Genomic DNA, 16,242 nt, shown 5'->3' on the forward strand with positions numbered 1-16,242 from the left:
TTATAAATTATTTATTACATACTAGTACACAATATTAAAGAGATAATTAAATAAATTGTGCTTTATAATTGTACTCGCTATCTTCCGTGGAAATAATGGCATGGAAAAAATGTTGTTCAATGTTCATAAAAAACGATGTAGCCTTAGCAATCGAAAATAATTAACAAACTGTATATTGATAGATTGACACATTAACAAACATTTAGACCCGCAATGTATTTTTTGCAAATTCTATAAAATGTAGACTCAATAAGTGAATTTTTCCGTTTGGGGTATTTTGAATCACATGTGTACGCTATGTGTACATGTACATACAGATTAATAGCCATATAGATAAAAACTTTCAGTATTGAATTTTTAAAAGATATTTTGTACATGCAAAGCAAGGCAATGCAAGGGCTATTAAATTCGAACAATGTACATACGGTAGGGATCGAACTGATACTGGTTCTGCTTGTTCTACAAACAGCGAATGAAATGCGAAGTATTAGGGTGTTATTTTTTTAAGAAATAAGTATTGCTCTCTTAAAACCTTGCATTACTAAACAAAGTATTTCATCGGAAGCATTATTAGTTACCTTAGCTGCATATATGTAGCTCTCCGTCTGGAAAAATTGAGTACCATCCGAAATTTTTCATACAAGGGCTATACAGACTTGCAGCTAACATTACCTTAGAATTTGCCGCTGTTCATAAATTCATTAAAATTCCAAAAATTTAGAGTACATTACCAGGCTCGTTTTGGAGCTAGAATATTTCGACCTTCCTTAAAATAGCACGCAAAATGCATTTGAATGCTTATAAGTTAAGTCATACTATATATTTTAATTTGAACACTTTATATTCAAACCAAAAAAATCATATTACATAAAAATTTAATTATGAAATAACAAAGTGGAAATCTTAATTCACATTGTGGAGATAGGAAAAAATGGAAGATACATGAAGGTCGCGTCTGACCTTAAAATTATACAAGCAATAGCTTTCCAAAAAGCTTGCCTGACTACCCAAATTTATTCAATGGAAGCATGCATGTATCAATTAGGCTATCTTATAAGAAATGATATTTAATTTTCGCTGCGGATCATAAATTATTAAACTGAACGTGCAGAGTTTAGAAGCAATTTAAATCTTTTTCTTCGATCGAGTGCATGTACCTGTATATCACTGGAAATTAAATCATTTCATTATTTTAAATCATTTTAGGAATGTACATGTATCGAATAATCTCAAACAGCCAAGTTGAAAATTGAATTTGTTATATATTAGATGCAAAATCAAAGACATTTTGTTATTTCTAACCATATAGGAAAGGATATTAAAACACGTACATGTAGCATCGTTATTTGAAAGTGTGTGTGTGTGTGGGGGGGGGGGGGTAGGTGGGCAGCTTTATCAAAAAAAAATCTTGACAAGGAATTTAAAAAATGGGGAATTTTGAAAATCCTAATCCGTAGGTGGGAGGGGGTATTTACATTTTAACTTCAATTTAATTCAGTTAGAATTACTCTATTTTTTGGTTCCATTTATTACATGCTCCGGCAAAAGTGAAAGATCCATGATATCTCTATTTATTATATGACCAGTTAAGAAAATAGAGTGGGTAAGACCATCTACACATCATGTGCTCTTGCCTAACTTGGACTCGCCCACTAATCGGCGAGCCAAAATTATGAATGAGACGTATTATGGCGCGAAGTCTTTCTTTACCATTCACGCAACAGCTGAGATCTCGGATAGATCCATCGGCATAGATCCATTGGGAAGGTGTCAACTAATAACTACATATATTATACTTTGGATTGAATGTTTTTTTAGAAGAAATCTATCCAATTAACATACACACTTAATTGACTAGCAATTGTTTGATGTACATTTACATTTGTACACGCGAGTGAAACCCTTTTCCAGATGAATGAAATCGCCCAATTGATCGAAAATCGGGTCACACGTACCCCACTTCGGCGAATTACTTGTACGTAGCCCCTCCAGTAAATATTCCAATTATATGAATTTATATTTGTTTTAATTAATCCAAACTGATGATTCTTTGTTAATGATGATAATCCAACACCAACTATTACTTACATTGTACTACTTAGACAATGTGTATCATCTTGTTGCGATGACACCTCCCTCTTTTTTTTTTTTTGACCTTTCAAATATGGCAATCTATTTTTAAATCAGGATTACACACGTGCAATGTGAAAAGCCCTTTTAATTGAACACTCTTGCTCATTGTTGCTTATTACATCCCATATAACGTTTTCATCAATTATGAATATAAATGTTGACACATTAAAGATGCATCGTCAGGCAATTATTAATTCAAGCTTGTGGGTGCCCCCCCCCCCCCCTCCCCCACACTTTTTCTCACAGCAACTAATTTTTCCGGATTAGGATTTTGAAGATTTTGGGAAAAGTCTTTTTTTCTTTCTTTTTTTTTGCTTGTCAAGATTTTTTGGATGAGTCTGCCCCCCCCCCCCCCACCACTTTCAAAAAGGATGCTACGTGCCTGCATAAAGATAACAACATTCAAGGGTCTTCCGTCATTTTCAAGCCATGATAAACATGATAAAAAGGACTCTCAAAATAAGAAAATAGACGCAAAGTAAACTGCATTCACGGCATATGTTCACATGGTATTCCTATTCTATTCCTATTTTGGACTCGTCCACTTTAACTACGAACAAATTAATGAATGAGACATTCTGATTCTGGCGCGGAGTCTTGTAAATGAAATTTCCATTGATCTGAATGGATTTTTCCGTGAGGGTCGGGGTAGGTATAACGTTCAAAGTTTTGAATTGTTAACAACGATATATCAGATCGAATGTTTTAGAACGATTTATAAATCCAAAATACAGTCATTTTTAATCGGTTGAGGCGTGAGCATATGTATTAAGTAGGCGGGCATCCTTACACCCTATTAATTGAAGACAAATGAAATTGCGTCCAGCAGAACTCCCTGGCATTTTAGTGTATGTTATTATAAATTTATGATTTTGTTTGTTCATAACAATTCAACATCAATTATTAATTAACAATGTACACTCTAGTACGCTAATACACAATTTTGTTGCGATGACCCCCCCCCCCCCCCCCCCCCCCGGCCATTATACCTATTTTAAAATCAGGATTACACACGTGCTTGCATGTGCAGAAGACAATCTGGAACTTAACTGATAACTATATCATCTCTTTGGAAATTTATTTCTCCGTAAGCAAATACGTGTAGTAACTGATACATGCAATTGTGAAAACCATAGAGGAATGCATGATCTGCGCATAATAACTAACTGCTTGATACAATATTTCTTTTTTCCAACATGTTTTAAGTCAATAATAATATGAAAATATATGCTTGACTTTATATCGGAAATTACTCATTTTCTTTATTCCCCTTTTCAATAAACAAAACAAACCAACAGACCAAATTGATCCAGATAAATATAATTATCAAAACTAAACCTAAAAAACAACTACACTTTCATCCTTCACCCACAATATTGCCTTTTCGATATTTTTCATCATGGTAGATCCTTGTAGCAATATATTAAGTAGGTGCTTGCACGACATAGAACCGGCCCTTGCTGACCAACGTTTTCATTAACAAATATAAAGGAAAAAAAATATTTAGATTTTTTCTTGGATTTATTTTGATGTAAATAAAAAAGAGAAGAAACAAGATATCTGTGAGCCAATGCTCACTAGTGATACCCCCGCTCTGATGTGAATATGCAAAATAAGCAAAGTCGACATTTAACAGAAAGCTGGCATCCGATTGGTACAGAAATATATCCAACAATATGGCATGCCTAAACAAATAGTGTGTTAAAATTTCAAGCATCTGCGATAAACAGCTGCTGATAAATCTTTGACGAAAATTTGTTTGAAAATTTTGGCTAAAATAAACAAAGTACTCATTTAACAGGAAGATGACGTCCGATTGGTACAAAAATATATCCCACAATATGGCATGCCTTAACAAACACTGTGTAAAAATTTCAAGCATCTCCGATAAATAGCTGCTGAGAAATCTTTGACGAAAATTTGTTTGAAAATTTTGGCAAAAAATAAACAAAGTCATTATTTAACAGGATGTTGACGTCTGATAGATACAAAAATATATCCCACGATATGGCATGCCTTAACAAACACTGTGTAAAAATTTCAAGCATCTCCGAAAACTAGCTGCTGAGAAATCTTTGACGAAAATTTGTTTGAAAATTTTGGCTAAAAATAAACGAAGTCATTTAACAGGAAGTTGACGTTTGATTGGTACAGAAGTACATCCCACGATATAGCATGCCTATACAAATACTGTGTAAAAATTTCAAGCATCTGCGATAAACAGTTGCTGAGAAATCTTTGACGAAAATTTGTTTGAAATTTTTGGTTAAAAAATAAGCAAAGTCGTCATTTAACAGGAAGTTGACGTCCGATTGGTACAAAAATATATCCCACGATATGGCATGCCTTAACAAACACTCTGTAAAAATTTCAAGCATCTGCGATAAAAAGTTGCTGAGAAATCTTTGACGAAAATTTGTTTGAAAATTTTGGTTAAAAAATAAGCAAAGTCGTCATTTAACAGGAAGTTGACGTCCGATTAATACAAAAATATATCCCACAATATGGCATGCCTAAACAAATAGTGTATTAAAATTTCAAGCATCTGCGATAAATAGCTGCTGAGAATTCTTTGACGGAAATTTGTTTGAAAATTTTGGCAAAAAATAAATGAAGTCGTCATTTAACAGGAAGTTGACGTTTGATTGGTACAAAAATACATCCCACGATATAGCATGCCTATACAAATACTGTGTAAAAATTTCAAGCATCTGCGATAAACAGTTGCTGAGAAATCTTTGACGAAAATTTGTTTGAAATTTTTGGTTAAAAAATAAGCAAAGTCGTCATTTAACAGGAAGTTGACGTCCGATTGGTACAAAAATATATCCCACGATATGGCATGCCTTAACAAACACTGTGTTAAAATTTTAAGCATCTGCAATAAATAGTTGCTGAGATAAATGCGACAGAAATTTTTGTTACGGACGGACAGACAGACGGACAGACAGACGGACGGACGGACGGACAGACGGACGGACAGACAGACACACAAGGGTAAAACAGTATACCCCCTCTCCTTCGGAGCGGGGGTATAATTAGTTCTATAATATATATGCGATGTAAATCTTTTTTCCATGCAATATTTCGTATAAAACAACGAAGAGTAGTATCTTGAAACATCATTCAAAATTTTATTAGACCTTTATATTGTAAAATGCTAACATTGAAAATTGTGCCCGATTTCTTTTTTTTTTAAGGTAAATCTTTATTGATTAAAAAAACTGATTCTTTGAGACAAAATAAATCGACATAATCAGTTTGACATTCTCTAAGTGCAGTTCTGTAGCTCTTAGTCTGAAAAAGAATCGGATGGACGACCTAGGACCCAGATCGTCCATCCAAATTTCTTGAAAGTTGCCATTTCTTTCGTACGCGGACGCATGTTGGCCGAATACTCACCGAGACTAAATGGTTCGTATTTTAAGTTTTAATTGCGTTTAAAGGTAATATTGGAATTCCGATAATTTTGAAAATGATTAATTAAATAAAAATGGTTAAAATTACCGTTAAATTACCGGCATCGGTCTTCCCCATGCGCGAATCTAGAAGAGTAGGGTGAGGGTTCCAGACCCCACCCCAACCCCCGCAAAATTTCTTTCCATTACATGTACAATATAAAATTACAAAAATATGCCCCGGACATTCCCAGGCAAACTCAAATAACCGTCAGACACTCAACCTCCACCCCAGGAAAATTTTTCTTATCCGTGCATGCCCCCTCCCCCCCTCAAAAAACAAAATTATTCTTCAGAACCCCCTGTAAAATTTCCAGGATCTCCGCATACATTCTAAAAGATTCATTGGCCTTTGCTTTCGATAAAAAATGCGAGTAAAATGTTTGGTCTTTTTACGTTCATACCGGGCATACCCACTGTGTCATTATAATCGTCGTCCATATTCTGTGTATATTGAGTCAATTATGATGATTAGATAAGTTTCTCAAAATAAAATGCACATGCAAAAAAACAACATGCGGCGAATCAAACTTCAGACAACTTTTAAAGATCTGTATTTGCTTATATACATGTACTTTGTTTCTTTCACAAAGTGTTTACACATCTAATATTGCACCATGGTCAGGTATCAATTTTTGTATTACGTCACAAGTATGACGCAGCTACGACGGAAGACCTAATCGTTGCTTGCAACGAGCTCGTCTCTAGTTTTTACATAAAATATATAACGTGTAGTAGTAATTATCGTATTAAATTGCCCTTAAAATATCAGGAACATGATTCAAAGATATTTTATAAATAAGTAAAGAGTATTAAACATCCAAAGAAAAATTCTGTCGTCTGCATGTGATTCTTTTGATCGATACACATGTAAACATTACTAACAAAACCATTGGGGTTACACGGAACAGCTGTCAAAATGACCTAGATCGTCTCTCTATAGGAGAAATGATCTGTAGAAATACTGAGCTGTTAGTAGAATAGAAATAAAGTTCTTGTTATCGTGAATGTTGCAGAATAACCTCCTCGGTCTCGAAATGTTGTTTGAAATATAAAAGCCTCGGCTAACGCCTCGGCTTTAATATTTATAAACAACATTTCTCGACCTCGGAGGTTATTCTGCAACATTCACGAAAACTCGTACTTTATTTCTCAAATATATTTGGTAAAGTTTTGGCCGTTTGGTCAATCGCTCGCACTGGAGTAATAAACTGCCAAAACATTCAGCTTTACGCCTTATTTGGCTAATAAAGCTACTTATTTTCAAAAAAGTCCCTGTGTTTCAATCAACAATCGTCATTGTTCCTAACACCGAAGGAAATTCCTTTTTAGATTTGTAATTAACTGATTTGTGTCCTGTAAGCGTTGTATGTACATGTACGTGGTTTGATATTGCTAATTTTCATGCAGTTTCCGTGTGTATAATCTATTCCACCGAGTAGAATCGTCAACACGTCACAGTATGGATCCTAGTGTAAATGATCATATTTGGCAGGGTAATGTTTTTTAGAGTTTTGGTAGAAAGCAGCTTCCGCCAAATCAAATGCATCACAAAATGCCATATACATATATATATATATATATATATATATATATATATATATATATATATATATATATATATATATATATTGAGAACAGTATAATCTAATTGAAAGCTTGTGCTTCTAATCTCTCTTTACGATTCAATCTTTTTTGTATATATACATGTATATTTAAATATTGAACATGGTCAGTGTTGTCTCTTGAATGAAATAGAACTGTAACAGTAACATGTTAATGGTCTGCTTCGTACGCAAAAGATTCAGAAATCGTTTGACACAGACAAGTCTTCATTTACCTTAAGGGACGTCGATCAGGACCTTTGCGATAGTCATCAGCTTCATGTACATAAGTCATCATCGACATTTATTTTAGATTGAACTATATTTTACAGTTAAATCAAAATAAGCACGTGATATGTTTCATGATGTTTAATACATGTAACACCACTTGACGTAAAAAATACAAAACTAGTTAAAATGTATGAATAATTCTACTTCCTACAAATCATTTATTTAAATATCCCATTTTGTACATCTTATCCATGTATCAAAAACATGTGTCATACATAGAAATTTTTTCTTGTGAGTCGGTGACGTTTTTATTTTCTTGAAATGGAGGAAAATCGACTGGACCACACAGGTCTGCCACTGGTAAGTCGTTCTCGTAAGGCGATGTGACGTCACTGGTTTTTAACTTTACTTGCGAGTTTTCCAGTTGTGTATTTTGTCTCATTTTTAACACTCTGTTAAAAAACAAACACATATTTAAATTAGATAAATAAGTTAAGAATAAAGTTCGGGGATATAACATGGTAAAGGTATGCAATTTAGAAGCTCTTTGCCAATTATGTTAAACAAAAAATCAAAAGAAAATATAGAATAATATTTGTTTATCTTGAAAACATGATATGACATCAATAATGAGGTAGCTTGTTGATATCAAAAGGTACATTATCATCCTCTGACTCGATTCTTTTGTTTTTTTAACCAATGTAGATTATACATCATTCTTTAATAAGTTTAGATGATAAAGTGATGCATTATAATCATAGTGAAATCTACATCCGTTATAAGAAGGTCATGATGTTCAAGTTGAGTCTATATTTTTTGATGAGCTATATCTATGCGCTAGAACTTTGTCTTTCTTGTTAAAAAGGGAAAAAGTGATAAAATGGGTAATACGTACATGAGAGTGCCGAAAAGGATGAACAAAACGAGAAGCCCAAGGACGGTAACGATTATCGTTGGAAGTGTTACAGGGTCTAAGTAATTCACATCTGAAAGAGATATTCTATTCAATTTTAATGCACAAAACAATAAGATGTTATGATAAAAGAATTTTGGAGAAACATCTGGTTTATTGCGCAAACGCTGTATAGAATTATGATTTATATCTGACCATTTAATAAATCTTTTGAGGTAGATATTGCATGGATGATTTTGAGATCGATCCAAAATTACGAAAGCATAATGGTTAATAAATTGCCCATTTTTTTCAAATTATAAAACTGATATTTTGGTCATTACCTATTCACTACTTAAGAAAAACCACAAATATTTTATATTCAAAATCTGAATATTATTAGTTTTCCAGGTCCAATCAAGGGTGTACGGTGGTTTACCCCGGTAGGTAACCATACACCCTGAGGCCTCAGGGAGGTATTCCATACGGTGAATGGAATACCACCCGGGGTAAACCCCCGTACACCATTGACTGGACCTGGATAACAAATTTATTTCCTATGTTGTGCAAATTTTAAAATTATGTTTTACCAGTGCTTTGCAACTTGAAAATCAATTAATATTAAAAAATGGAATTGAATTTGTATTGAAAATCATTTATTCATGCCAATAGAATAGTAAGAAATAGAGATTTTGACAAATTATTTATTCATTTACTTCATTGAACGTAAAAAAAGTTTTGCGCAAAGATCTATTGGTGCAGTTGTAAACAAGAATTGCATTGTGACGTCAGATCTCGCGTTATAAGCGACATAGGAAATAAGTTCCTTTATCTCATACGTGTGGTGTATATTACCCGTGTGATAAACCTTTGCTATATCACACGGGTGATGCTATATCAAATACTTCCGGTCGGAACTACTTTTGACACAGCCCCTCGCTTCAACGCTTCAGTGATCATTTTCGAAGATTTGCTAGTACTTTCAACATAACTATATCTACTATAAAAATTAATATAAAATTGATTTTGTCAAAGATTTAAATTACAAATATGAAGAAAAACACATAACTGCGTAGCACAGGCGTCGGAACCGGGGGGCTATTGTGAGTGGGGGGGGATGGGGGGGGGGGGGTTGGGTTAGCCCCCCCCCACCTTTTTTGCAAAGTTATTCATTACCGTAACCACAAGACCCTTTTTTCTTGTTTGTCAAGATTTTTGATAAATTTATCCCAGTTCCAACTTTCAATTTGCTTTGTGAAGTTTATAAAACTACAAATTACGTTAACTATCAAGGAGTTTATCCTGACGACGCGATGAAAACAGAGCGCTCTGGTTGTGTTTATATACAAGAACTTACCGAAATAATGTTTCATGAGACTTTTATTCCACCACCAGTAAGCATCCTTATTCACTATTTTCAATTTTGAATCATAAGGCTAGCATAGTGTTTGTTTTATTAAACACCATGCATCAACAACTGTTCCTCGTTCGAGTAAATTCAAACTAACGAGCATTCGCAACTTTGTGATTGTCAACAAACTTGATTATTCAAGTCTTCTAATCGGAATTTCCATTTAATCAAGTGAATAAGCTCTAAGAAAAATTATCTAGAGCTAAAAAATAATTTAAGGTTTATTTCAGTGAAACTTTATATTAAAACAGTAGATTTATCTTAGGAATGACGTACTAAATTGTATTGCGCAAGGTCACAATAGCCGCATAACACAACGTTGCATCATCGTTTTTAATCTTTGAAAAAAAACACCAATTTGGGTCCCACAAGGGACTGTCTCAAAAGCTTCATAATATAAATCAAATTGTATGAGATAAATAGAACATCTATAATTGTGTGATTTTATATTTGCTTTATCCAACTCGTTGAAATGGTTATATTCGCTCGGCAAGCCTCGCGAATATATACACCATTTCAACTCGTTGGATAAAGCAAATATAAAATCACACAATATAGATATCCTCTATTTATCTACATACACGCATGGATGTTAAGGAAGCATATGGAATCTGAGTTACATGTAATTCCGTGAAATCACAAATCTTAGTTATCATGTACATATTCAAATATCTAAGAAACGAAATGTAGACCAAATACAAATAAAAAATACTGAAGACAATTTTTTTTTCATAAATTAGTTTGTATTACGTAGATTTACACATTGATGACGTCACGACTAAAAGTTGAATGGAAAGCATTGTAAACATATTCAAAATATAACTAATCTAAGAACTCTAATAAAGTATTGTGGTGTGATTTATTGAGAATTGGACATATGAATACTGGGAGAGATGTTAGTTTTATCAATCATTCGCTAAAAGGTATGTAAATTTGCTTTCATTTCTCGGCCAGGCTTTCCTCTGTCGTTGTTTACGATATAAAAATCCGACTAGAACAACACTACCCCGTATATATTGAACTTGAAATTTTATACGTATCGTTAGTCTGATAAATGCTTAAATTGAAAAGTGCTGCTAGAATCCCATGTTTTGTGTTGTTTTGATGCAACATGCCATTTTCCGTGCAAACTTTATAAAAGTTGGGAATGTTTTACGAGAGCCGGATGAATAACTATTTAATTAAGTAGAACATAGAATTCTAGCAGCGGTTCTGATTAAACTGAGATGTTTTGCCTTCACTTGGTATGTTTGTTTTATTTTGGAAACCGCGGGGTAGTGATGTTCTATCTCATTTATGTTAAGGAATATACGTAGGCTATTTATAGTTGTCACGTGATAATGCACCGATGTGGCAGTAATGTACTACCCGATTTCATTGCACTGCCAATTTTTTTAAAGGATAATACTAAGTTTTTGATTTTATTCAAAATAGTTATTCAATTTCACGATTTTGAATATAACAGTCAAAATAAGACGCTAAATTGCCCATATGCTTCCTTAAGGTCAGACGACACGTTCCTCGAGAATCTTTTTTGTATCTCCTCGTAATAAAGAGTTCCAATAAAAAATATTGATTTTATAATTATTTTAAAAATGATTAAAATTTACTTGAGTATGGTTATATGTCAAGATGGCCGAGTGGTAAGGACCGTGGCCGCTCACTGCCAGAAGCGTATAGGTTCTAGAGGTCGCGAGTTCAAACCCCTGCCCCGGCCGAGTTAGAGTTCCAATATAGTGAATTTAGCTGTGCTGTATATTTATTTATTTTTATATCAGCAATTCAGTTGTATTTTCAAGAAGATTATATAGGACATTGCATACTCTAGTATTTTGCAGAAATGCCTGGTAAGGTACCCTAATTTTCTGCAAGAAAGCTTGTCAAAGTAGTAGTAAACCATTAACAAATTCATGGAAAAAGTTATATAAAATTTAGGAACGTGTCGTCCGACCTTAACACCCCCGCGCAGATCTCTTCGTCATCTGAAGGAGATTTATATAATTAGAAAAAGAGTACAGGCTGATATGGGACTTATAATGAAAATGTTATAGTACAATGTATCTTCATTTATAGTTTTTATTTGGGGGGGGGGGGGGGGGTCTATGTAACTAACTGATTGGCAATAATGATAAATGATCATAAATGAATCTTTAATCGCTTCATATGGAAAATTGAAGAGAGATATGTATACATGAACAGTAAAATGCTTTCTTTGGTGGTTTATACGGGTTATGAAGGTATCGATCATTGCTGACAAAGTCTACCGAATAACCTTGGTTCCATCATACTCATAAACCCAAAAGAAAGCATTTTATGTTTACTTCAACCATGTTTAACGGAAGATAATAAAATATACAGCCTTCAATGATACATACGTTTGTACAAATAGTGATAAATAATGTTATTATTCATGTTGTTGGCACAATTGTTAACTTTGCCTAATAAAACATTAGATAAAATAACGTCATACTTCCATTTAGATATTTTTTCAATGCAAATGAATTGAATGTGATAATAATCCTACTTTTTATGTTAACAGAATTCTTTTAAGATAAAAAAAATTATGGAAATACAACATACCAAACGATCTTTTGCAGCCAAATGTTGCATTGCACATTTCTTGAGTGCAACCACAAATTTTTCGACATCTGTCTCCATAGTAACCGTTCGGACAGGGAAAAGAACAATTTACTCCATAATATCCCAGTAGGCAAGCTAAAACAATCAATTTTCATAATGAAAAAGTTAAACTACAGAAATATATATTAACTTGTTTTACTGTTTATGATATAGAATTTTCTGGTACGTTTGTTGTTTATTTAGGAAACATTTGATATGGAAGTAAACATTCATGGAAATAAAATTAATAACCTTTAAATGGACGTTCCAATGATCAAAGTTATTTTCAAATAAAATGTCGGCTTTAATTGACATTTGGTATTTATTTCAGACTGCTTTCAATTTTGATAGCTAAAAGCAACTAAAATGATTAACGTAGATTGGTATTTAAAAAGGCAATATTAACCAAAGACCTCAGCAAAAAATAAGTTGATTTAAAAACAAAACTCACCTACACAATCCCCAGACGAATCAAAATAGAACCCTGAACAACAACTAAAAAGTAATTAAACAATTTTACTTCATCATTTTTCAAAAATATCAGGCATAAAATATGAAGAAAATAGTATTTATCAGTGTAAAATTTTTAAAATCAATAAGAAATGAAGACATTTTAAAACAAACTTAAAATTATACATACAATGCATTTACAGCAAGAATGTAGAACTGCGGGAAATCAATTATCAAATTTGATCAATTTTTAGTATATTTACTAACCTGTGTTCACCGCATTTCTTATCAAGGTCAGTCGTATAGCCAAGATGAAGAAAACAGAAGAAGAACCATAAATGTTGCATTCCTACTTCTTCAGATTTCCTATTCAATGCTCGAAATTGTGTCATTAAAGCTAGAGAGTATTCAACAATACACGGAAATAATTAAAATTGAAATCGCTCTTCCACTGCAAAAGACACTCTACGTTTTGAAAATCGAGAAATTTTGTGGTTGTAAAATGTGAAATGTTTAACAAGTTAGGATTATTCTTCCGTTTAAACAATTATTTGTTCGTTATCTGGCATGTGTTGGACCGATCGGTATAAATACGTTCAGTCGGTGGTGTTAGTGTCAGATCGATTAAAAGTATACTGTGAGCATGCTTTTCATATCCTACCAGTTGTATAAACATTTTACATATATGCAACTATAAGTATTTCTTCAAACCGAAATACATGATCACTATGTGTGTGAGAGGGACTTAAGTGTGTACAGAAAAAAACATACAAAAATTGTTTCTGAAAGAATGTTTAAAAGTATCAGAATTGTATAATTTAACTGGTATCTTCAACAATCAGAATCTTCTATTGTGAATCTTGTTTGCTTCATATGGTAAAGGCTTGTTTTACTTGTTTTATATATTAATTCTTGCATTATTAATACTTTATATTATATGGCTGTAGGTTGGATTTCTCCTCAAACATTTTATCAAAGCATTAATTTGCATCAAAGGATGAATAACCCTTATTGCAAAAATACACTGATACTCAAACATTCTGCGAAATACTTTATTTTACATCCAAGGAAGAATGACTTTCTTGTAAAAATACCGTAAACAAAACCTTTTAAGTATGCAGGGATTAGAAGGTATTTAACGTTATATTTTTACCTATGTACTTCACTTTGACCCAAGTTTCTGAATCCACAGCATTTTGCTGAATATCTAGATAATTATAAATAAATTTGCGCCTAAACTACGTTTATTCACTAGAACAAAATAGTCAAGACATTCTGTTTTGAAACGCCCCCTCTACCACTTCAGGTCTCTGCGGGGATTTTGCTTGAAGTGCATAATGTTTATATTTACAGTCCCTTATTGATGAAATCAGTTATTTCATTGAAATAAATCGGTACAAATTGTAGATCACGGAGAGAGTATACTAGTAACAGCGAGAGCCGCTGTTTTCTAAAATCGGTTTAAACTGGTTATCACACAGACCGTTGATATGAGTATAAAAATAAAATTCATGAAAATTAACTCCTGAAATTATGCTTATAACAATAAAATCTTTTTCATTGTTAAATAATTGTCGAACATGGTGTTTTCACATGTATTAAATTAACTTAAAAAAAAATAACATAGAAATCAATGTTTCGGAACTACTTCTGTAAATTACATGTAAATTCATACGCAGTAATTAAGTTGTTGCATTCAGAGGCATTTAAAAATCCCATAATTTAATGGGAAAACACAGAGGAGTGTAAGTATCATGGATTATTTTTTAACCTTACATTGATTTTAATTCTTTTTGATAGGTTTGTGTATTTCCATTATTTTTTTTTTCAAAAAGAGAAGGAAACAGTTACTTGGGGCAGACTATACAGTAGTTAGCGGAAACCACGTCAACTGCGGGGCTGTAAGTTCAGAAAGTACATGTATTAAGGTTAGGCACTTAAGGAGGTTCGATGGTCATTAAATAAACCATCATATCCAGTTAAAACTTTCAGATATCATTTTTTTACCTAAGAAAAATTCATCAATATTACATTCCTTTTACTATATTCTTAGATAGAGTTCTATCTCTAAAGGAGATAAATACAGTCTATAAATGGGCACAACCATCGGTTTTTCTATGGATTATTATATCTATATAATGATAAGAACATTAAATACATTTACTATTTGTTATTTATGCCACTTAAAGACTTTCATCCTGTAGAAAACATTATTTCTTTTATTTACAGTTTTTCATTTTATAACACATTTGCACCCACAAACAAACAATTCATGATCTTATATATATCGAAAACTATTCAAGTTGATATAATTTTGCATAAATTGAAATGAATAAAGCATTCAAACCATCTATCATTATGCTTTATCATTAGAAGAGTTTCTGATAGCTACACATTTTCAATTTCATATTTAAGGTTTAAATGACATAGTCGACCTGCAAACATTGGAACTTTTTTGTTGTACATATATTGAAAAATATATTGTGTTGTATATAGGATCAAAAAGTTGGTCAAGATCTAGTAAATGATTTTGGATGAAATACAATGACGTTTTACTCTTTGTGACGTCACATATTTTTCCCACCATATATTGATGTAAAAAATCGGGAAAATAACATAACGTTAAAAATTACGTCATATTTGTGTTATTGACGTAAAAATCATAGTGCTTTGTAAAGGCATGGCGACTACTATCCGCGACAAGAAGGGTAAATTTATCCGAAAAGGTATTCACAGTTTTCTAAAAAAGTTAAAATTCCTAGTTTTGAAAATGGGAATCAGAATAAGGAAGAATTTGGATTTGGATTTGGACGAAAAATTGTGGAGCTAGGAGATTTGGCAGAGCAAATGAAATCATGTCCGAACTGCTCTACACCACTTTATCTACATTGTTACAAAAAAGAGCGACTCTACGGCCTAGGAAGCATATTATATATCAAATGGCAGTCATGCAAAAAAGAACTTTAAAAGATATATACCGGCAAACAACATCTCAAAACACGATCAAAGGAATGAAAATATGGGATGTCAACACGAAGTGCGGTCTTGGTTGGTATGATAAATAATTTTTTTTCTAAAGTTTAATTAATTAATTGTTAAATAAACGAAAAAATAAAGAAATAAAAATAAAAAATAAGAAAATATTAAAAATGTAGTTTATAGCAAAAAAAATATATCTGTATATTTTAGCAATGGATCATGCAGGGCTTGGACCGTATCAGGTTTCAAACTTTCTCACAGCTTTAAATCTACCATCAATTCACCCAAGCACTTTGCGAGCTAGAGAAAATGAAATCGGTTCAACACTCAAAACCTATACTAAGGAGTCATGCGACGAAGCTTTGTTGAGCGAAGCCAGCGCAACATCGTATGTATTGAGTGATTTCTAGTTCAGATTAGTTTTGAGGTTTGATTATGAGATCGATACTTTGATTTGTTTAGTTG

At 32.7% G+C, this 16,242-nt stretch overlaps 1 protein-coding gene across 1 annotated transcript; it reads right to left on the reverse strand.

Annotated features, from left to right (window-relative positions):
* Nucleotides 1–7,284: 7,284 nt before the first annotated feature.
* LOC105319943 (uncharacterized) lies at nucleotides 7,285–13,527 on the reverse strand. The gene is made up of 5 exons (XM_034478417.2): nucleotides 13,066–13,527; nucleotides 12,800–12,843; nucleotides 12,310–12,444; nucleotides 8,322–8,412; nucleotides 7,285–7,878 (listed from the first exon to the last, which is right to left on the reverse strand). The coding sequence occupies exons 1-5, from the start codon at nucleotides 13,188–13,190 to the stop codon at nucleotides 7,683–7,685; spliced, it is 591 nt and encodes a 196-aa protein (XP_034334308.2). The 5' UTR covers nucleotides 13,191–13,527; the 3' UTR covers nucleotides 7,285–7,682.
* Nucleotides 13,528–16,242: the final 2,715 nt, after the last annotated feature.

Source organism: Magallana gigas, chromosome 9 (genome assembly GCF_963853765.1).
Source record: "Magallana gigas chromosome 9, xbMagGiga1.1, whole genome shotgun sequence".
Classification (NCBI taxonomy): domain Eukaryota; kingdom Metazoa; phylum Mollusca; class Bivalvia; order Ostreida; family Ostreidae; genus Magallana; species Magallana gigas.